The 24,327-nt window shown below is 37.8% G+C and overlaps 2 protein-coding genes across 6 annotated transcripts in view; one reads left to right on the forward strand and one right to left on the reverse strand.

Moving 5' to 3' along the window:
• The window catches only part of ZW10 (zw10 kinetochore protein), a 23,797-nt gene extending 19,660 nt beyond the window's left edge, over window positions 1–4,137 (forward strand). Inside the window, exons 14-16 of the mRNA XM_072425999.1 lie at window positions 316–447; window positions 2,682–2,884; window positions 3,927–4,137. Of these exons, the coding sequence (XP_072282100.1) occupies window positions 316–447; window positions 2,682–2,884; window positions 3,927–4,047 (456 nt within the window). The 3' untranslated portion in view covers window positions 4,048–4,137. The remainder of the gene's footprint in view (window positions 1–315; window positions 448–2,681; window positions 2,885–3,926) is intronic.
• A 15,754-nt stretch (window positions 4,138–19,891) lies between these two features.
• TMPRSS5 (transmembrane serine protease 5) overlaps window positions 19,892–24,327 on the reverse strand; it is a 30,164-nt gene continuing 25,728 nt past the window's right edge. For 3 of the 5 annotated variants that reach the window (XM_072426239.1, XM_072426238.1, XM_072426236.1), the window contains exons 12-13: window positions 22,281–22,433; window positions 19,892–22,188 (exon numbers count right to left, since the gene is read on the reverse strand). In XM_072426239.1, coding sequence (XP_072282340.1) covers window positions 22,180–22,188; window positions 22,281–22,433 — 162 coding nt within the window. In that variant the 3' untranslated portion in view covers window positions 19,892–22,179. Of the gene's footprint in view, window positions 22,189–22,280; window positions 22,434–23,375; window positions 23,432–24,327 lie in introns of those variants that run through there. The other 2 variants (XR_011922743.1, XM_072426240.1) reach the window with 2 other exon arrangements.

Raw genomic sequence — 24,327 nt, forward strand, 5'->3', positions numbered from 1 at the left:
GCTTTTGGAACAGAAATCTAGAAATCAGTGTAACGCTCAGGTGGTTAAAATCCACTAAGCGAATGTTCAAAGTTATTTACATAATGTTTACTTACTGTTCATACCAGATTTTTACATGTATGATCTGTTTGTTTTATTTTTCTCTTGCAATAGAACAGCTACTTCCATATAGTTCAGTTTCTCTCAGTGCCCTCCCTGTTCATTACACTGATAGTCCTTGGGAGTGTATTAAATGTTGAAAGAGGAATACAAAATTTAGCAATGTGTCTGTGTGTCATCCCTTACCATAACAAATTTCTGTTTTGTTCTTAACAGGTTATCCATCAGTTGAGTTGCCTGGGAAAAGTGTGGCAGGATGTTCTTCCTGTTACTTTGTACTGCAAAGCTATGGGCACCTTGCTTAACACAGCTATCACTGAGATGATCAGCAAAATTACTGCATTACAGGTTAGTTAGAAATTATTGTCCGTTGATACGATAGATACTATCTATATAATATACAAGTAAATCCATAAATATTTGGATTTGAGACAACTTTTTTCTAATTTTGGTTCTGTACATTACCACAAATGATTTTAAATGAAACAACTTAGATGCAGTTGAACTGCAGACTTTCAGCTTTAATTCAGTTGGTTGAACAAAATGATTGCATAAAAATGTGAGGAACTAAAGCCTTTTTTTTTTTTTTGTTTTTTTTTTTTGTTTGTTTTACACAATCATTTCATTTCAGAGACAAGTGACTCAAAGGCTATTTCATGGGCTGGTGTGGGCAATTCCTTTGTTATGTCATTATCAATTAAGCAGATAAAAGGCCTGAAGTTGATTTAATGGGGGGGGGGGGGGTGCTTGTATGTTGTAGATTTTGCTGTGAACAGACAACATGCAGTCAAAGGAGCTCTTTATGCAGTTGAAACAAGACATCCTTAAGCTGCAAAAACAGGAAAAAAAACCCATCCGAGAAATTGCTACAATATTAGGAATGGCAAAATCTATAGTTTGGTACATCATGAGAAAGAAACAAAGCACTGCTGAACTCGGCAACGTCAAAAGACCTGGACATCCATGGAAGACAACAGTGGTGGATGATCGCAGAATAATTTCCATGGTGAAGAGAAACCCCTTCACAACAGCCAACCAAGTGAACAACACTCCAGGAAGTAGGCGTATCGATATCCAAGTCTACCATAAAGAGAAGACTGCATGAAAGTAAATACAGAGGGTGCACTGCAAGGTGCAAGCCACCCATAAAGCCTCAAGAATAGAAAGGCTAGATTGGACTTTGCTCAAAAACATCTAAAAAAGCTAGCACAGTTCTGGAAAACATTCTTTGGACAGATGAAACCAAGATCAACCTTTACCAGAATGATGGCAAGAAAAAAGTATGGAGAAGGCGTGGAACAGCTCATGATCCAAAGCATACCACATCATCTGTAAAACATGGCGGAGGCAGTGTGATGGCTTGGGCGTGCATGACTGCCAGTGGCACTGGGACACTAGTGTTTATCCATGATGTGACACAGGACAGAAGCAACCGAATGAATTCCGAGGTGTTCAGAGACATACTGCCTGCTCAAATCCAGGTAAATGCAGTCAAGATGATTGGGAGGCGTTTTTATAATACAGATGGACAATGACCCAAAACATACAGCCAAAGCAACCCAGGAGTTTAGTAAAGCAAAGAAGCGGAATATTCTTGAATGGCCAAGTCAGTCACATGATCTCAACCCGATTGAGCATCCATTTCACTTGTTGAAGACTAAACTTCGGACAGAAAGGCCCACAAACAAACAGCAACTGAAAGCCAATGCAGTAAAGGCCTGGCAGAGCATTAAAAAGGAGCAAACCCAGCATCTGGTGATGTCCATGAGTTCAAGACTACAGGCTGTCATTGCCAGCAAAGGGTTTTCAACCAAGTATTAGAAATTAACATTTTATTTTCAGATTTTTAATTTGTCTAATTACTTTTGAGTACCTGAAATGAAGTGATTGTGTTAACAAAAAGACTTTACTTTCTCACATTTTTATGCAAACCTTTTGTTCAACCCCCTGAATTAAAGCTGAAAGTCTGCAGTTCAACTGCATCTGAGTTGTTTCATGTAAAATTAATTGTGGTAATGTACAGAACCAAATCCTAGAAAAAGGTTGTCTCTGTCCAAATATTTATGGACCTAACTTTAGATCTTATTACTTTTACTTAGCTATAATTAAGCTATAAATAACCACACAACCTAAACATTATGAATCAGTCAGTTAAATTGCTAATCCTTTTTCATAACTGAATGGTTTTTCACTTCACAGTTATCACTCTGCATATAAACTTGAGGTTTAAGCATGAATAGAAAATGACTGCCTGCCCAGGCATATGTCATAATTATTTCCAAGTACCAAGTCATCAGATCGATTTTCTAATTCTCATTACTGAAATGCTATTGTACCGCTCATTCTTGTGTGTCATAGCTGTGGCACATTGTATATGAATATATAGGGAGATTTTCATGAAACACAGGCATGCTGTTTATTTTTATAGTGTATGTGCTGTTTTCTGAAATCTGTAATATAATACACCGTAACATTGAATTTCTGGTTTTTACAAAAATATATATTTTTTGTATTTTATTTTATTGCTTACACCAAATTTAATTAGATGTTTGATATCATTGCCTCCTTTTCTGGTGAAATAGGACATTTCCACTGAAGATGGAGAGCGGCTGTATGCTCTCTGCAGGACCATGGTGGAAGAGGGACCCCTTGTGTTCACACCACTTCCTGAAGAAAGCAAGAATAAGACATTTCAGCAGGAAGTACCAGTCTATGTACAGAAGTGGATGAAATTTAAGGAGCTTATGATCATCCTACAAGCAAATCTGCAAGAGATCATTGATCGGTAAGTGTCAGGCTTAGTTGAGCTTAGACAATAAGTTTAATGTTGTGGTAAAATACACTAAATATCTTCTTCTTTTAAATTGTTCAGTTCTAGCTGGCAGAACTTGTATTGTACTGTACTCTACTTGGCACAGCGTATTCAGTAAATATATATATTAAAACTGAATTAAAAAAAATGAGCATCTTTTTTTATTGGTTTTGCTAAGCAAACCCATCCTATTTGATTTTGACATATCTGCTATGAAAAGCAGAAATCCCATTGTGAGAAATCCATTCTGTGTTGTTCTTAGTCCTGCTGTGCACTGTTGTACTGGAGACGGCAGAATATATAAGAATCAAGTCGCTAAGCTTTAAAGCGTTTTAATGGCCTATGATGGCAGCTTTCTGAGCACAGGAGTAGAAAAGGGACAGGTAAGAAAATGTACTTGCAAAGTTGCCTAGTCCCCTTCCTTGGATACATTGAAATTGCTAATGAGTTTTAAAAGTGTATCCTGTAACCATTGTTTAGCTTTGTTGCCACTGTGTTCTGCTATGAACTAAAATACATTAATGCGTTTAAAGTACTTCGGGTTTTATAACCTTTTTATACTTATGATGATCACCTCCATCTTCTGTCTAATGGAAAAACTTGGTAATGTTTTTAAGTAAAGAGCTGTTGAAATTACTTGGCAAAACCAATTATCCCTTTTATTGTGTAAAATAAGGGAGATTTCAGATAGTGCTCCCTGGGAAATATATGCAGGAAGCCTTTCCAAAAGGAGACACAAGCTCTAGGTCCTTATCAACAGGCTCGTAAGTGAGTGTCCCATTGTCTGGGTCTTTAAAGAAATTCTTTGCTTGAAGAAATATGTACTCTTCCATTCCTGACTCAAAATCATGCTAATAGTCTGACTTTCTTTTTGAGTTTTTAAATTTTCTTTTCACTCCCTGCAGCTTATTTTAGGTTAGTAACCAAAAACAGCAGCAATAATTAAACTGTAAGACCTGGCATGAATGCTACAGGATGCCTTAAACTCACTTTGTTTTTCTTTCTCAATCTTCAGGTGGGCAGATGGTAAAGGACCAATTGCTACAGAGTTCTCCACCAATGAAGTAAAAAATCTGATCAGAGCTCTATTCCAGAACACAGAAAGACGAGCAGCTGCTTTAGCTAGAATTAAATAGTATGGATCTGCTGTATCTTTCCTGTAATATTATGTACATACTTCAATATGAGGACACTATTAAATACATTCTTAAAAAAAAAAAAAAAAACTTCTGTTCTTTTCTGGTTTGACTAAAACAGCTGCTGTGCAGAAGGTTGAATAGTAAAATTATATATTTACATAATGGGTATAAAGCCCTTTGTTACTTGGCGTGACTTGAGATGTTTTGATCATGACCAAGCAGCTGGCATTTTTTTATCTGTCCATTAGGTTTAGTATTAAATGATGGCATTCCAGACAGAAGCAACTGTGATGGAAGTCAGGCCCTTAACCCATATTGGGGTTTTAATGTCTACTCCTGCATGTTTGGATTTATTTCACTGAACGTAAATTGGCTACTTTTTTTCCCTTTCTCATTTTCCTGTAGGTTTACTTAGGACCACTGTTCTTAAAAACTGTATGTTCAGGTGTAATTCCAGATTTGTTATGGGGGGAAAAAAGCATTCCTCACTAGGTGATTGGTTTGTATTGAAAGAATGTCCTTTTGGAAATTTTTTGTGAATAGGAGGATCTGATTCAATATAATCTGGTGCATAATCAATACTCCTAATGAGGAAAGTTGCAGATTCTGTGCCCGTTTGGGAGTAACTGCCCTTAGGGAGTTTGTTTTGTCAGATCTGAAAGTCTATATTTTTCTTTTGAATAATATTACCCTTTGCAGGGTATGCCTAGAATTGTACTTGAAATTTGGTGCAGACCTTTATGAAAATTATCTAGTTACTTGCACAAGCTGTTAAATGACATTTCTGTAAACCAGCAATATTTTTTTTAACAGATAACAGTATTTATTTCTGTTCATTTTTAAAAAAAATAATGTTCAGTTTTGCAAGCACAGTATTGTGTACTACAATGGAAGGTACTATGGGACTTTTACCTTTATGGGGCACAAGACCTGGCTTGCTTTCTGCATGGAGTACACATATAATTTAGACTCCCAAGGGATACAAGACTATAATGTCCAGTGACACCCATTACTTACATGTCTCCTCCGAAACCCCCAAAGCTAACTTGTACCCAAGTAAACAACTACAAAAACATTATTGATTTGAATATACATTACATAATATAAATATATATATATATTTTTTTTTTTGGTGTAATGGACCTTTAAGATTTTGTACAACATGGATAATATTAGTTGAAACTTTTTTTAATCCTCGGAAAGGTTCCCATTCCTTTAATACTTTATAGCAGTAGTTAATGGGGGATTACAATATCTTTCCGAGCATGCAGTCCAGTAACTGCTTTCTTAACACTCAGCTAACTTGCTTGGCCAATAAAACTGGAGCGATTATGATCCTCATGATTGCACAGACTTTTAGAAGAAGTTTTTATTGCTTCATTCAATTATTCAGTTCTCAGTTCAGATAGCTGCAGGTCTGCTAAAATCGACAATTACTTTGCACATAATCCTTTTCTTTGCACAGATAAAGTGGAATATTTCCTTGAAGTTCTTGAAAGTACCCAATTCCCAAAGAATCATTTATTAGATGTATTTGACAGTTAATGGGAATTTTTACAGTGATTAGAATGTTTGCTTGGCTGAGAGAAAGGTTAAGTATCCTCCACATATTTTACTCGGGCTTCATGAAACATTGGCATGATCCATTTTAATATTGGCGGTAAACAATGCAATGCACCATGAAATTTAATGTAATTGTTGTCCATTTAATGCACAATTTGTTAATAAATTAACGCTAGAATAAAGTATAAAAAAGTTAAAGTATAAAAAAGTATAGTATAAAAAAGGCAAGAAAATGTGGAGCTTCGTGTGAGGTGAGTTTGTCCATGCAGGTACATGTTAAAGCGGAACTAAACTTAAAAAAAAAATCTGCTTACCTTTACTTCCACAGATCCTTCGATTCCCTCTAGCGTTATCCTCGATTCAGTCCTGTGCCATTCTGGAATCCTCCATCTTACGGTGGATGAAGCATGATGCGTCACGTGATCTCGAACTGCGCAGATCGGGTGACATAGCCTGCTGTGAGGTAAAAAAGAGTGCTGATCACTCGGCGCATGTGTGAGTTTGCCCTTTTTTTCCTCATTGCAAGAAAAAGCCACTTCTGCACATGCCTGATATCTAGTATGCGCAGAAGTAGCAACCCAAAACAGGCTCCTTGCTGCCATTCAGTCTTTACTGCTGCAACAGAGGGGGGTGGCCTTCTCCCATTTTTTTAAAAAACAAAAATAATTTAGATTAAAACAAAAAAATAAAAGACTTTTTCCTTATATAAAAGGGTAAAAATTTTGTACACAGCTAAGTAAAGCAAACCTTTGCTTACCTTTCACCTCTTGCTCTCTTAGATGCATTTGAGACATCATTGAGCCCTCTTACAAGTTATTAAACCATGGATCCAAAAATCTTATAAGAATGTGCTCTGGGCAGGAGTGTTTTCTCAGATTGAGAATCCTCACTGGTATTTTTTTCTAATTAATAGTGTTTTTTATTTTTAAGAAAACATGTACTGTTAAAGTACTTTATACAGTGAACCTGACATAGACCATTTTGTAATTTCATTGTATTAAAAAGACCCTTACTGAACTGTTGCTATGCCTCACCGCCGCAACATTTGTCGTCCTAATTCTAAGCATGTTTCTCTTATCATGAATCCTTAGGGGAACAAGATCACTTACCCACATTACCCCCAAGGGAAGAAAACAAGTATGGCAGCTTTAGATGTGGCTCCAGCTTGCAGGAAAGGTCTTACTATCACAGCAGCCTGTGTGTTTGCTCCTTAGCAAATGGTGCCTTTTTTCTGACTGAAGGAATATTCGTTCTAATCTTAGATTACACACCACTGTGGCAGAAAAAATGGCCTTAGCGATTAGTCTTTCTTACAGACCTCCTTACATGAATTTATGAGGACCGGCAACTCGCAGAATATACAAGTAGTAACTACTCAAGGACGTGGTATGAATAACAATTCAGAGCTGCAGTGACTTAACTAAACAATGGCAATTATCAACTAAGTGTGGGTTGAGATGCTCACTTTTTAGTTTGTTGTTTCCGAATTAAATTTAGATATGTGAAAAATCTTTTGTAACACTAACCCAGAGCTCATACAAATTTTCCAGTCTGCATGTAACTTCTGTCCATGTAAGTATCCTGTTTGCACACTGGTTAGGTCTGTAATTCCAATTAAATTGCTTCTGAACAAGGATTACACATAAACCCACAGTGTCTACAATATTCATTGTAGTTGGAGTATTTTTTCTTTTAAAAAAAAGAAGTTAAATTCCTCCCCCTTTGAATGGGAACGCAGAGCCCCCTGGGGTACCTATGTCACGTGTATCAGGATGCTTCTGGCTGATCCTTCTGCAAATGTCTAATCCCGGGCATGTGCAAAAGGGGCTTTATACTGCAATGGACATGTGCAATGAGATCATTCCAAAACGGCGCAGAACCAAACCGAGGACCAGGCTGGAGGGATCTGCTGAAGGGAAGGTAAATGGGAATTTTTTTTTTTTTTTTTAGTTTTTCTTTAATTGCTGAAGCATTTTACTAACAGGTTACATATATGGAATATATTTTATAACCCAAAGAAACTGCATTTTTTAAGGTTTTGTTGGTTTTTGGCATCAGAAATTGCTTTGATTTTATTATATTCCACACCTGATGGCGGGGCCACGGAAAACTGCACTCGCTGTCCACACTTATACAGCCCAGGGAGGGGGAGCACTTTAAAGGGACAGAGGCTATTTGGCTTCAGTAGGAATGATAGCTGGTGCTGTGACTGCACTTACAACTTTGATATTCTGCTATTCTGCGCTGACTGATGCCTGGACTTGGATGCACTTTTCCTGCCCTGATCACTTTCCTGGAGCTGGACTATGGCTGCCTGCTGCCCCCCAACAAAATCCCACTAGTGGAGTAGATGTAAGAACAAGGCTCTGTCCCTTAACATTGGGACTCATCAATCAATAAGGCCTGGAATGGTACAGAAAGGAGAGGGAATACTCTGTTCAGGGGGGAAAACACGACATGATGGTGGCCAAATCTGTGTTAAATTGTGTTCATCGCTAGAAGACCTTTTATTTCCCCATTACAACGACCCCTCCTTTTACTAATTATGCAGCCGCAGCTCTCCTGTGTCATGAAAAATTAATTCCTTCATTATTTTTTATGACACAGGAGAGCTGCGGCTGCAACTTTCCCCTCTCTTTGCCTCCCCCCCCAGCTCCTTTCTCCTCCAGATGCAAAAGGGTTTGACTTGCCTGGAATACCCTTTATGTTATGTAGTCAGGTAACCTACTAGGAGTGTTTACCGATTGAGACCTATACTTGTAATATTTACAACAGCTATTTCAGACGCACAGCTACCCCTGAAGAAGCCCTCGTTCGGGCGAAACGTTCAGCTTTCTCAGGCTACGCGTCACCTCGCTACCATACTGTTCATGTTTTTGCAGTTGATATACTGAACTTTCTACATTCATGACGTAGGTTACCTTTGTCTAGTACAAATAGGATGGCAAGTTTCCCACTCTGCGCCATCTAAATTCATGTAATTATGAGTGTTATCACTGAATACAATTAGCACTATTCCCTATTAAAAAAAAAACCCACGTGTCCTATTTGTTTTTTGCTTCATTAAAATTTGCAATCAGAATCTCAGATCTTTTTGGTTTAAAATCTAATGATCGTATCCAGGAAAACAAGAAATTAATGTTTTAACATCCAATAAAATGTCTGTTTAGAAACTCAATGTTTTAAAAGCTACAGCACCGGGAGAAAAAAAAGCAAAATAAATTGCTGTTTAAAGTAATGATTTACATTGCCAGTATTTACACAAACTGCTGACAAACAGGAACTATTCAGCTTTTAAACAAGTTCCTGCTAGATCAGTAAATGAAAACTTCAGTTTTCCTCCATCGCAATGTCCTCCTGCGCTGCCAATCACTGCCTGCATGTCAAAGATACCTCTGTCTGTCCTGTGACAGCCATGTCACTGCCTCCTGCATATGTCAGCAGCCAGAGGGAATCATTATATATAAAGATTAGAGTTTACTGCAGATGTTTACTTTTCAGAAATCTGAAATTTAAATTTCAGTAACAGTAAAGATTAGTTTGCTCTTGTTGCACATTTTAGACAATGGAGTGCATTTAATTCAGGCAATAGAGGCCATCGTGAAGGTACAGCTGGGTTTACATAGGATATGAAAAGGTTCAGTTTAAGTTTCTGCATCTATTTAAAAAAGTGCACCTTTAGGTACACAAATAGATGTTGGTTTTGGCAAAATACATGTTGTAGGTACAGGAGATGGCTATCTATTTAAAGCTCAAGGTGTTAAAAGCTTCATTTATTTTATCCCAGGATTTACAGCACATTTTCTAAGAAGGCTAAAAAATTACTTGTTTAGTATTTTTTTAAACACATAACTGGGTGCAAGATTCTACACATCATGCACGCCTGTTCTCACAAAACGACATCATCTATTTCATACGGAATGAATAGAAATATCACAACACAAAAAATACATGCACTTGTTTTTTTAATCCTGGGAAAATTTCATTGCAACTCCAAACTCAAGAGTTGCCACTAAACAAAAGCTACATGCATGTTTCCAACGTGCATCTTGGTATATACTGGGGATCATAGAAAGGGATCCCCCAATCCCTGACTCTCCTGTGTAGGTGAAAGTTAAGTTAATTGTTTTCAGGTTGTAATATTATTTATCAACACTATTCTCACATCCTATACACTAGACAATGAACTCGTGTTTAAATTTATGGGATGCATTGAGCAGAGTTTCTCAACAAGGGTTTCTTCAGAGGTTGCTAGATCTTTGAGCAATGAGCAGCTTGTGGCTCACAGGTCTCTTTAAGTGACACCAATGATCTTTTTGGCCATCTGTAAGGGTGACATTATTACCACTGGCTGGCAATATGAGGTATTCTTCTAATGACCATAAAGCTAACAGTTTACTGTGAGCTCTGGATTTAGTACAGGTAGTCCCCAGGTTAAGGACATCCAATATACAGACACCTCCTCAATACGGATGGGGCTTCCCTGCTTGCTCCTGTGCAGAATGGAGGCTTGAAGGAGCTGTTTGCTTGACTTGCAGAAGAAATCTTTTGCTAAACACAGCTGAGGTTGTGGGTGATCTTAGGCAGTGAGCTGTTTCTGCAGCTTCTTATAACTCTTTAATGACCAAGACAAACTCTGCAGCTGTTTCTTTTTGTATATCAAAGCACAGTTTGCTCCAGAAGTTAATGAATATCGAGGCTCCATAAAGATTTTTTGTTTCCTTGTGATTAACTCACAGTGAGAATTTTATACAGTAACTGACACCATGCTGCCTAATATAATGTTGAGACAAACATCTGTCCTAATTGCATTTATTAAAATAATGTACCTGTTCTGTCTTACATACAAATGCAACTTAAGAACAAATCTACAGTCCCTATCTCATATGTAAACCCGGGACTACCTGTAATTACAAAAGGAGTTCCTTGAAGATCTAAAAGTCATCTCAAGCAGTTTCCCCATGTTAAAAAGGTCAGGAAACACTGGTCTATTTTATCATTTCTCAATCAGGGTTTAGTGGAATGCTAGAATTCCTCCAGAGGTTGCTTTGGGGTTCTTTGAGCAATAAGCAATTTGTGCCTCTCAGGTCAGTTTAAGTTACACCCAAATATCTTCCACTTCCTCGCTAAAGCTCCAGTGCCTCTTTAGTGCACATGCCGGTAGTTCTGATCCCAGGCGTGCCTGCTCTTCCAAGTTTTATCAGTGTCGCCGCTTTCGCCAGCCAATCAGGAAATAGCCTCCTATTCGCCCTTGTCTATTTAGCTAGCTCAGATACAGCAGATTCGTGCAATGTGTCTCCACTAGGGCCGAGCCCCCTAGCTCTGCTGAGCGTTCCCTCTACATCTGTTGAATAATTCAGTGCTTTCCCTGTTCAGCTCCTGTGTTAACTCCTTTGTCACCCAGTCTGTTGTTTCTCTGTCTGTTCCCTTGTGCTGTTTCAGTTTTTCCTTGTGTCTGTGGTAACCCCCCCTGTCAACCCGTACATCTTGCTGCTCCATGAGTCTCCTCTGTTGTGCGGTGTCTTCGGTGACTCCCATATCACTGGAGTCTATTCTCTGGATTCCTGGTACCTGAATCCTGGCTTGTTCCTGACTTTGCTTGTCTGCTGCCTTCCTTGCCTGTCCTCTGCTTGCTGATTCAGTAGTGAAATGTTCTTACCCCCCCGGTGTGCCCAAGGACAGCAACCTGGCAAAAGCCTGCAGCGCAACATCCTCATCTCTAGAGGCTCTGGGGAAAACCTGGCTGTTGCTTAGCCAACTCTGTGCCTTGACCCTTCTTGGGGCTCACACCATCATTGAGATACCATCAGTGCCCCCTACTGGTTCCTTCTCTCACAGCAATCTCTAGAAGAACCCTGGGGCTTCATGGAACGCCTCATAGAACATGGAACTTTTATACTTATAAAACTGCTCAGTATTGTTCGAGAAAAAAAAAATGAGATTTGTTTGATCATGCCAAATGTGTTGGTAACCTTCTTATGATAACGGATATTAAACAGAAAACCCAATGTGTCCCCACAACCCATTTATCAGACTGTTGAAAAATGTATGTTTTCTACTTTACATACATGATAGCTGCACAAATATAACTATTTCATCATGTTTATTTATATAAAATTAGCAATTCCCAAATAGGGGCTGGTCTAAGTTAAAAATAAAAAAGTTCGAACTTCCTACTCCTGTTGGTGCTATTTAAGATGCCACCAAAAACAGGACTATTGCACATGGATTCAAAAGAAAAAGCAAACTTAATATGTCCACAATAAATACAAATATGTAAGGAGGTAGGAGCTGATCAATTTGTTAAAAAATAATCCATAAGGCTCACTCAAAGGAACTTGTACACAAACTTTCAATTAAACCAAATGTTGCCCCAATGGTATGAAGTTGAAATAAGGTAAGTTTATTACTCAAAATGTTTTCTTCTTGTGATTCTACACAGAGCCCAGGAGATCCAGGGATCCTAGTTGTAGATGGTCAGAAAAAAGGAGAACAAAAGTCGTTATGGAGTTTCAGTAGTGGATGTGTAACCCACAAATATTGAGTAGTGTCGTTTTCTCTCCACTTGCCCATTTCTATCCATACTTTGAGAAATGCTGCTGTTATGGGTTTTAGGCACCAGATGGAACTATTGGCTTATTTTATTCCTTCCTAAACAGAGCTGTGTGCAGATCTCATTGACATGTACATGCTCAGTTTGTTGTAGAAATGGATTCTAGCTCACAAGAGATTCTGTTTAATTGACAAGAGTGTGAATTGAAGCTGAGAAAATAGGAAGTGAGGAATTGGGTTCCCAGGTTGCCATTGATTTGTAGTGCACCTGTTGGTAACATGAGGTCATTGGCACACGATGACCATTCCTAAGAATTCAATTATTATGCAGATTGATCTGGCCTGCATACAACTTGTATTTTTTTGTGTTTACCATTCTAAATCAATAAACTGCATGGTTACTTTAGGGGTCAGTGGTCTTTTGTTTAACACACAGTGTGATAAATCCTGTTAAAGTAGAACTGAAACAAATCTGGAGCAAGAAAGCTAAGAGACGTCAATTCTATATGACTACAGAAAACTATGTGGATAGAAAGGCAGGACAGATATTACATTTCTTTAAAAACCAAATGGTAATGAAAAAGTATCTACACTAAAAAATGTAGATCAAATTTGTTCTTGCACATACAGGCATGTGTGCATATCTTGCACTTGTAATACCAAAAGTTCATTTTTTATTTACTATTATTACCAATAAAATACGATGCTCAACTGCAGTGTGGGATGTAAGGTAGCCTTGCCTATATACAGTGCACTGGCAGATTCTTTAGCAGTCACTCCATTAAAATGCTCAGCTCCTGATTGAGGGCATTCATCTAGGGGGTACAAAATAAGGTGACATATTTACCCTTTTTCTGTCTCCTGCAGGCTTCCTTCTTTCCATATGTATGGGGTCCTTCAATGCTGCTCATCCATTGCAACTTTTCATCACATCCTGGTCTTGCATTGAACATAACATTGCATGCAGAAGACCTACCCATATCTTGGGAGTAAGAAGGTAAGTATTATGCTTATTTCTATCACCCCTGCATTTACTCCTTGCTATGTGGAGGTATTAGAGGTGCAATGATTGTCATTACAAGAACAAAAATGTATGGTAACCTTGTGTTTAATTGCAAAGGTACACACATCTGCATCACATCACAAGGAAAGTATAATATATTGCCATTAACATTTTTATTTAGCAGTGCAATATTTTTCTAAGAGTTTTATTTTAGCCACTAGAGAACACTTGGCATTATATAGTTTTAAAAAGTTGTTTAATTTTTTTTTTTTATTGAAAGACCTGGTATTCCAACCATAATTGTTCTTGTTCAGGCGTTTTTAGGTATAAAGTGGCACTCACCTGTGCATGTCTATGTCACATGTCCCTGGTGAAAACATTTTCACCATAAGGAAGCTGCTCCAAAGAAATGCCATGCAGGTAATGTTGCAGTGCTGGAAGAAGCTCATGAAAAGACAGAGTGGTAGAAAGCTGGAGTAGATTATCAATGATGAGATACCAAAATGGTGAAATTCATTGTTCAAAAAGCTGGCTGACCTATAGACTTGAATTTTGAAATCTGTCAGTACCTACCCCTCTTTATGATATTGTGGATACATATACAGGTGGTCAGTTAGTCTGCAGCAGCTATTCTGCCTTCTGATGCCTCCCAACGCAGGGTGCATGCCAACTAAAGTTTTGTTTAGAACTATGTTACCCACCGGTGTCAGCATGACACACACATGCAAAAAGGATCTGCAAGCTCTTGACACTGGGATTGGTGGAGTTAACCAACCTCACCTGGCGATTGATATAACTGTGAAATCCCTGCCCAACCTGTCAAATATATCTCAGTATTTATTCAGACTAAAACTCTCTGCCTGTAATGGTGCCAATTTCCTGTCCTGTTGTGATTATGTTATTGTTTGATACACATTGCTGACCCTAATGTCACTTGATCCTCCATTGTTTGCCATCTTGACTTACTGCTGCCTGTATTTTGACCCTGGGCTTTCTCTGCTCTTTAGATACCTGGCCTACCTTTTTGCTTTTCCATGTATGATCTCAGTATTGTTCTCTGAACTGCTCTCGCCTAACAATTTGGACTTGTGCTACAGTCCTTATTGTCACTGTGGCCTATTGGCTATCTGGTCATTTGCTCATATTTGTCCCCTAAGAGACAATTCTTTATCAATATGTGCTGGGATGATGCTACTAGACCTCCAGTATTTTGCCTGGTAATGCACTGATATTGTCCAGATGCCTTACAGTATGTGAAATCTATGAGGTTAGGCTAGTATTTGGGAACCAACCAGATTCAGGTTAGGTCATCATACCGGCAGCCAATCCAGTAATGACAACAAGTTTTACTGAATACAAACCCTATGGCTATGAGCTGTGCTCCTCGTTCTGCCTCACGGCTAGTGATGGGCTAACTCAGCTATGATAGGTTTGCTGTAGATTTGTCAAACATTCTTTAATATTCCTGAACCCATTTGAACCCATTCCAGCTAATAATATCTGCCAAATTGACTGGTGGTTTTAAACCCCCTCCAAATAAAACCACCAGCAAATGAGATTTACAAATCAAACTGCTACAACGGTCTGGATTCTGAAGGTTCGGGTGATGTCATTGTGCCTTATTGTTGCCAACTGGGGTACCTGGGAATGTGAAATATTGTGAGAATATTTCCCTACATACTGGACTGGTGTATACTTATGGGATTTTGACCATTCAACTATCCTAGTAGGCAAGAATGACGGTGTGACATCACCTGCACCTCCTGGAAGCATTGGAAGCCAAGGATGGGTATTTTTTATTTTTTAGAACTTATTATATTTTTAGTGGCCTTTGCAGGGCATTAATAAATCAGTGCACCAAAAAAGCCTTATATGTCACAAACGTATTGTAAACAAAAAAAGTATTTAGATAAACAAATTAGTTCTAGTTAATCAATACAAAGTATGTATATTTAGACTTGCCACCTAGATATCAATGACCCCTAATCCTATGAGGGTTAAAAGTCTATTCAATGTAAGGCAATGTGTTTGAGTAACACATAGTAACCAATCTGAATTCATCTTGCTTTTTAATCTGACATTAGTGAATTCTATCTGTTCAAAGGATTACTGCCTAATTTGTTACATTGTTATAGGTCTTTACCTTCCATTTATTCAGAATGTCTACCATCTGCTGTGTTATCCAAACAAGTGTGCAGTAAAATGAATGACTGCAGCTTGGTTAGAATGGGGTGTTGTCTGCAGTATTTTGGAAAATGAAAAAGCTAGTACAATGTGCAAAAGATGCAAAATCCTAACTACACTCCTTGTTATTGTTTTTAATTAGCAGTAATGTGTTAAAATTTAATCTAGTTAAAAATTCCAAAGAAACTGCAATAATAAAAGACTGCACATTTTTTTTAAGTATAACATTGGTAATATATATATATGCCTTGCAGTTTTTAATACAAGTTTTTTGCTGTGCATTCTCAGCTGAAAAAAAAGAATAATAACAGTAATAATCCCTGGAATGAGTTTTCTGCCCCCTGCATGTGTGATGTGTGTTGTCTTCTCGATTTGTGTCCTTTGCTATGTCAGCACCAGGGCTCCTCTGTGAATGTCTGTCAATGCTGACAGTTCAGGAAAAATGACAAGATCCTTACTCTTTCTCTTCTCTATTTTCTGCTATGTGGCTTCGACTCTCCAGCACTTTGCACCTTAACAGAATTCAGATTTAAAGGTTATTAACAAAATATAATAAAGCTCCCAGCAGATTGCCAAGAATGTATTCAGTATTTAGTGTTGGGTCAGAATCAGAAGAAGATATACCAAAATTTGTTGCTATAATTAAATGCATATTATTTTCCCACTTTTATCTACGGTTAACAATGATGGAGGCAAGTTCTATCACCCGGCAACTCTGGGGTTGTTGCAATCACCACCCAGGAAAAAAGGAAGTCATGCAAAAGCTGAGCTTTGTTTGTTTTACTTGTTTGTTGTTTTTATGTTGTTTTTTTATGTTATTATCTCAGGATCACCAGCCATGGCAGCTACAGGAAATTGATCATGGGGCACCTTGGGTGAATCTAGAGCCAACCTCACCTTTTCAACACAGAGCCACTAGCCATCAAAGACCACCAAAGTGGGAAGTGCTTGGGAGCATTGCTGGGATTACCCTAGCCCCCTATCATTGATATTTCCAAAGCTGTGGAAATTACTAATTTATCTTTATGCTGGGCAACTAATGGATGACTTTTCAAATATTTACATGGAATGTTAAGGGACTAAGGACCCCGCAAAAACGTTTGCAAGCTTTACTCCATCTCCAGAAATTACGAGCAGATATTGGGATTTTACAGGAGACCCACCTCCAAACATTAGAGTTTGACCTATTGCAAAAATTTTGGGTGGAAAATGTAATAGGGACACCCATGGCAGGCCGAAAAGCAGGAGTTTTATTGCCTCTTCACAAAAATATTCCAGGAAAAATGGTACATTTGCTGACCAGACCAATGGTTGCTGGCCTCATGTTAAAGGGGACATCTAACCCCGGGAGCTATTTCTATGGACCATTAAGGGCTGAATACATAAAAAAAACCTTCTTTGTGTACCTGACACAAAAGATTTTATCTCAATCATCATATGAGAAGACAATTATTGGAGGATACTGAAATTCAATACCCTCTCTGTGGGAGGATAGAACAGGCCAGCAAACTCTGGATAGTACACCTTCAGGCAATGATACCGCAGTGCAAGTCTTCATCCAGGACACAAGCCTCGTAGATTCATAGAAATTCTTTCACCCATTGGAGAGGGACTACACATTCTACTCTTACAGATATGCTGCATCCTCAAGACTGGATTTCTTTCTGGCATCCCAGGGCCTGGTACCATACATTTTGTTAGGGTCCATGATCAATTTACCTGCTTTATACAACAGCAAGCCCATTCTGTGAGATAGTAAAACTTTGGTAACACCTTGATAGCATAAATTCCTGTTAGCCCTTTTTAATTTTAGACTATGCACCCAAAGCTGAAGCTGATTAGTCCATAAGTACAGAGGCAACCTTAAAGCAGAACTAATGTCTGCTTGACTGTGAATAGTATATATTCTTGCATGCATTCCTTAAATTGGGGATTCCATGGAGAACACGGAGCCTAGAGTTGGATCTTTCTATGTCATATAATTTAATTACATTACAGAAGTCACAATAATGGGAGCCTATTAACATCCCTGGGAGGGTCAGAGCATTGTGCTCCCAAAGAGCTTTATACCCTGTCCATTTAAATCACCTCATCAGCTGAATAACCTAGCCTTGAATTTACAAATCCTTGCAAGTCCTATATCCCAGAGGCTTCAGGAATACTTAGAGCCTGATTTAATTATCAAGGCAGTTTTCAAGGTTACCCATATGTGTTTGGTATTCAAACCAGGTAGTTACTGAGAACATCACTAGCTAGATAAGAAAGTAGAGTGGATGGATAAAACCTTACATTTAGGGCTAAAGTCATTTTGAACTGTATGCACTTTGCATGTTAATTTGACTCAAATCTGCCTTCAAAACTGCCTTTTTCACCCTTCAACCACTGATTCACCTTCTCTGTATGATGTGCAGAGGTGCTTTACACTAATGAACAGCTACAATGAAAATTGTGTCAATTTGCACCTGGTTATGACTTCTACAGACAGACATTTGTAGGTGATCGCACTGATAGAACTTTGAATCTGAGAATGTAAGGAGAATACAGGGTACATAATATTTAATATAAATGCAGTGACAAAAATCGTTAACATGTTAATGCAAATCCAAATCAATGTTCAATCTTTTTTAAACTTACAGCTTTCAAAATAAAAGTAAATACCTGGCAATATTACCATGGCATGCCCTTATTCATGTGTTTGTAAAAACTTTAAATCTGCATACTTATTTCAGATGAGCGATCAAGAAAAGATTATGCTCAGATCACTATTACAGCCACAAAACCAAGGTGGTTAATATGGCAGCCTCCATATATCAGGTGAGGGTTTAATATAGATTGTAATTGACTAGGCATACAAATGTTTGTAATTTAATACATTCCTTTACTGTTCTATACATTTTTAGGTTTTATTTTGCCTGAACAGTTCATAGCACAAAGCAATCATGATAAGGTATCACCATTTTAAAACAATCTTTCTTTAAAAGTTTTTCCTACCCAGACCTTTCTTATTTCTCATTGACAGTGTCACCCATGTGGATTGAGTATATGTGCATAAAAGAGGTCTCTGCAGCCAAAACTGAGTATAAAAACATTTATAAGCCAGTGTATTTTCCCAGCTCCCATGCTGAGTCTTCTTTACCGGTCATCAGCTGTTTTTTTACTGCTTTCTAATGGAGGGTCAAATAATGATATATGGGATATATGATAAAAGAATAATGGAGGCTGTCATTGCTGTCTTCTGAGAATACTGATTTACTGGCTCCTATGCTAATGCTTTGGCTTTAGTGAGATCTGAGTCGCTAACCCTCATCATGAATAGAGATATGGAATTTGAAAACATTTCTAAAACGTACATACAGCATGCTCATTCTGGGTCTGTGATTTAGAATTAATTTAGACACAACTGGGCAACTAGCATTTCAGAAGCAGGCTAGCAGTACCAGACCCTTTACCTTTTTTTATGATAGAATCCCATTAACCCAATCTGTGACTGCTGGCCACACCTAGAAGCCCATAGAACCATTGGAAGGAACCATTTCTGGAGTGGCATGTGGTGCTAAAACAAGATAAAATAATTAAGTTCAGGTAAATGTCATTCACCTCTGACCCAATGATTGGCAATATCTATATAACTAGTTCCAGTAGCAGAACTCCCATAGTGTACGCTTGTGCTGCAATGCCAGATTTCAGTGACAGTAAGTGTAGCAATCAAAATAAAACCTACGAGTTTCAGAAGGGAGGATACTTTCCATATAATTTAGCAGACATCTGTTTTCTTTTTGACGTATGTTTGTATGTGATACCAAAAGGCAATACAGTCCACTACCAAAAGACAAAACTTGTTGGGAGCAATTGGAGCCCATGTGAAAGGCAAAAGCTATTGTACAAAGTTTTGCAACTAGTCAGCAATAGAGGTGTCTGCAGTACAGTCATTTCCATGTTCTAAGAATAATGGTTTATCAAGGTGGCAAACTACTAAAAATCAATCAGATTTAGCCTGTCTGTACTACCATTGAGTGTCCCCAGCAGGAAAAAGCTTGTAAATAGCATCATTGTGGGTACTATTACTTTCTAAAAAGCATCAAACAGCTTTCTTGAATCAATCTAAGCACCTTTAGCTTGAGTTTAATTGTGCTGACACTGACTAAACACTTGGTAAATGTCTGCTGAATGTAATGTTCTACAGACTAATGCTTTTCTCCCATGTGAACCTATCTATAAAGGATGTCATTGTTTTTTTGGAAATTATTGTTTGCCAAGCACCTCGATGATATGATTACAGCATGCTCAAAATGATGTCATTTCTTGATTGAGCACAAAAAGGAACAAATAAAATGGCTTTGCATACAAAAGAGTTGGAGTGAAAAAATCTGCAATACATTTTCACATAAAATAAAAGCAAAATAAAATCTGATATCATATTTTCTTCTGTGCTCATTGCCTGGCTGCATTACAGAACAGGCAATTAAGCCGCACTGTCTGTATTTGCTTACTCCCAATATAAAAAATTTAAATGTAAAAAAAATACCCCATGGAGCATGAAACTGTCAAAACTAGTTAAAGAAGATTTATTTTATCACTTCAACATGAACAGAGCAAAAACACCAGCACATGACTGAGAGTAATTACTGAAGCAATCAATTATACTAATTACATGAAAATCCATCACGCAAATCTTTTTATAAATGGATATGAAATGTAATTCACATTATCTTTGCATGCACTATAACACGTTGGCAGAACTCAGGGCTACGATAACATAGAACGATTTTGTATTCTGGCTCAGTAGCGATCTACGTTTTGCTCAGGGCTGCTCGCTGAATTACATACTTAACAGACTCTAATAAATTTCGTCACCAGAAAATGTATTTCCAGATTCATTCCTAATGCTTTATAGAACACTGAGCAGTGGTACTGTAATCTATTAACCCTCAGGACTGACAGCTCTGAGTTTTTGTTTTAGCACGTTACACAATTCATCCAATAAATAAATAAGGAGCAATGGGTAGCATCTAGTGTGTTATGTATAATACTTGTAACTTGTTTTCAACATTTTGAAAAAAGATCTTAATGCTGAAGGTTTTTTCTAGGAGCCTTCTATAGCCAATGCAGCCTATGTGGTTGGTGTGGGAGCCAATGGCGGGGTGGGGTGAGGGTGAAAGTCCACGTCTGAAGAGTGATTATATGATTGCTGTCTCAAATATTGTAAAATACAGAATTTTCTGCCCATTGATTGCATATTGATCCAATTTTTCACTGAATGAGGCTCCTTTCTTTGGTCTTACAACAACAGTCACTCAAAAGTCAGTCTGAGTAGTCCTGCCTGCAAGTATTTGAGATAATCTTACAAATAGAAAAAAAAGTAATTACTACCTGATTACCTATCTCTGGATCTGCCTGTGATCCTAGTTTTCATCTCTTCTGGACAGCTTGATCTTTTTACAAAGAATGTAACAGTCCTGCACAAACTTGCCTCTGAAGCCACAAATGTTAATTCTGGGAACATTTCAAAGTAAAAAAGTTCTTGCTGGCTCTTCATGCAGTCCTATAATTTTTTCTGATATCTTTTGGTATTGACCTTGGCCTTTTTAGGATCTGATCTATGCTGCTGCTACACACCTAGACTTTTGCCTGGTACTTACATCCCCATCCTAGTTTCTAGTAGTAGTTAGTCACATTGAACTGGACTTGTTATTGTGTTGCAGTTGTGACTAGCTACTACTAGATATACAGTGACCTGGGTAAATGGGAACCTTCACAGACATCCTCATCCTCAGTCTGTTCATACACACTTGTTCTGGTTCTTGTCATTTCTACAATATGAGCTATTACAAAAAAAAAATAAACCTGGGAGCATTATGCAGAAAACCTCTTTACAGAGGATCCAGATGAAGTCTTACATTTAGTTGACCCTGCACCTCATCAAATACTAAGCAATATCATATAAATGCTTGTCTATGGATGCTGTCATCCGTATCACAGGTAATAATTGGGAATCTTAACAAAAGATTTGTCCTAGCACTGATCCATTTAGCATTGAGCGGAAGTAACCTTTAAAGTACCATATATTAAATTAGCCTGCAGGCATTGTACAGTGTTTCTTCAAATACATTGTCTTTTTTTAACCATACTATACAAAGTGCTTTGCCATAACCCCTGCTAAACCGACAACACGTAAGTATTAATTGCTTTTACAGGCTACTGTATGTTTATTTGCTATAAGTAAATAAACCCTTTGTAATTTGGACATTTTAGTTTTGTACATTATGAAACTGTGACATGGATTATTCCTTAAAATGTTTCAGAAATAACTATATAATCCTACTTAGTATAAAATGTGTTTTTGCAAAAAAACATTTTGGCACAATGTGGCACAAAAGGACAACAATAATGTAACAACCAGGTTGCCAATTAGATAGCAAATATTATTATTTTTAACTTAAAAAAGAAAGCAAATTTTAGCTTACTTTTTTCCTATGTGCCCCAATGCTATGTTTTCTAATATGTTATAATTTGAAACTATTCCTAGTATTATTTCTACTTAATTCCTAATTAAAGCAATGATACACTGGCATTTATTGATTTATTATGGTGTAACTATGGAGCAATGACAGATGTGCCCATGCAATCATACAATTCTATAGGTGATTTACTCACTTAACAGCAGAAAGAAATATCTGACATGAATGTATATTGAATATGGTGGCTTCAGAGGCATAACCATCAGAGGTCTCCGTAAAAATAAACACTGATTGGAGATGTCGCCCATAACATTTGGAACGAGTAAGGAAATTCAGAGATACAGGCATCCTCTATCTTCTTTATCTTTTCTAATCATCCTGTAATATTTGCAAAAATATTCTGAATTATAACCAAAACACAGGTATTCAGGATATGGAAATGATCTGGATTTAACAAAAAAGGAACTAACCTCCATTATATTATGGATCCAATCTAAAAATGATGCAATCTTAGTGTAGACTCCAGGGTGATTTGGTTCCGCACATCCCATACCCCAACTCACCACTCCTACTAGGCGCCAGGTGTAGTCAGTCTGACATACCAAAGGGCCACCGCTGTCACCCTGTAAGAAGAAGGTAAATCAGTTTCTTGAAGGACTTCTGCCTACATAATAGTCTATTCCTATGTAAATATTAAGCATTGGGTAGAATTACAAATATGGAACTGGTATTTGTGAGCATGCAGGGCCCTTCTCACACAGATTGGTAGAGGGGGGACAGGACATCAATTTAAGGGATTATTTCTTAATATTTCCGGTTGCTGCCTTTAAGAAATAATCCCTTAAATTGCTGTCCTTTCCCCCCCTCTACCAATCTGTGTGAGAAGGGGTCTGCATGCTCACAAATACCAGATCTCCTTGCTTTCTGCTTTCCAGATTATATATATATATATATATATATATATATATATATATATATATATATGTTTTTTTTTATGCGTATTGGCTTCAAAAGTCCCGAAAATCAGTGGTTTCCAACAAAACTGTCGCTTTTTATTCACAATAGGGATGTGGCAATGTTAACCAGTACAGGTTGGATATTCTAATGATATTATACTTGGGTTATAACTGGTGGCATGTCCTAGAACTACATTTGTCTCTGGTTTAACTGATCAAAACTATCAAAGACAAGCTGTTTGTAACAATTTTCTTGGTGGACACAGAAAACTACTGATGTCCAACAATGATACACAAAAGATCACTTAGAAGCAAATGACCTATTTTATTGAACTCAAAAGTACAAAATAATTTATCTTGTAAAATTGGGGAAATACAAAACAACACATGAAAAAAATTGGGTTGTCTGCATTTTATGGTAGTGTAAGCCACAAGTTTCTGTGCTGCACTATATAGCTGTGTGTCACTTTGCATTGTGGTAACATTCATTTAATAGGGAGAATAAAAAAGGTGAAATTGATGTATTTGGGGTATAATGGAGTGATTCTCAACCAGGGTTCTGTGCAAACCTAAGGTTGCCAGGGGTTCCTTAAGCTGTGGCTGACTAACCTCACTTAAGATGGTAGCTGTATAGTTCCAGCTCAAACACCACTTGCCAGAGCCAGCTGTATAAAAATAAAACAAAAAACAATCATTTTAGCTGTCCAAAGGAGTGGCATTGTGACAACCACTGTAAGGGGAAATTCATGTCACTTGCAATCAATTGCAGAAGCATTTTTCTCATTGATTATATTGATATGCAAAAAATAGAACAACTAGAGAAAAGGACTTTTTGGCATCAATAAATACATTTTACTGAAATTAATAATAATTAGGAGTAGTTTTTATACAAAGCTCAACTGAAATATAACATGACAAAGCATGAAATATGATACAAAATAAATGTTGTGAAGAAAAAGTTATTAAAGGAATGTAGTTTTCCGATGCGATTCATTGTGTGGCTTCTTCAGGGGAATGTATAGACTTAAGGCTAACATAATACAAGGTAAATAGACACTGTTTGAGACTAGAGGTGAAAATTTCCTTGAACTTCCAATGGTTCCGCGAAATTTCGCCGAACTGATTTCACGAAACCATTGAAAGAGGAAACTATAACAGGAGGAAACTATAACAGAGAGATTCCCAGGGTTGCACTCAGCCCTGGGAATCTCTCTGTTTGCGATCCCCAGGGCAATAGAGGTAATTAACATTTAGTGCCCTGGGGATCACACACTCTTCTCAAAGATTGCAGCCACAGCTGCAAACATTGATGAGCTCAGTGTATGATCCCCCAGGCACTAGAGGTTAATAAACCTCTAGTGCCTCGGGGATTGCCTGCAGTCACAGCTGTGATCGCAAAGTTCCCACGGTCACGTGACTGTGGGAACTGAACTGCAGATGAAGTCTGCAGTTCCACTACGATCCCCGGGGCACTAAATGTTAAAAAACCTCTGGTGCCCCGGGGATCGCACACTCTTCTCAATGATTGAAGACACGCCAAAAAGTCCTTTTTTTCTAGTTC

This window comes from Pyxicephalus adspersus, chromosome 11 (genome assembly GCF_032062135.1).
Source record: "Pyxicephalus adspersus chromosome 11, UCB_Pads_2.0, whole genome shotgun sequence".
Taxonomy (NCBI): Eukaryota; Metazoa; Chordata; class Amphibia; order Anura; family Pyxicephalidae; genus Pyxicephalus; species Pyxicephalus adspersus.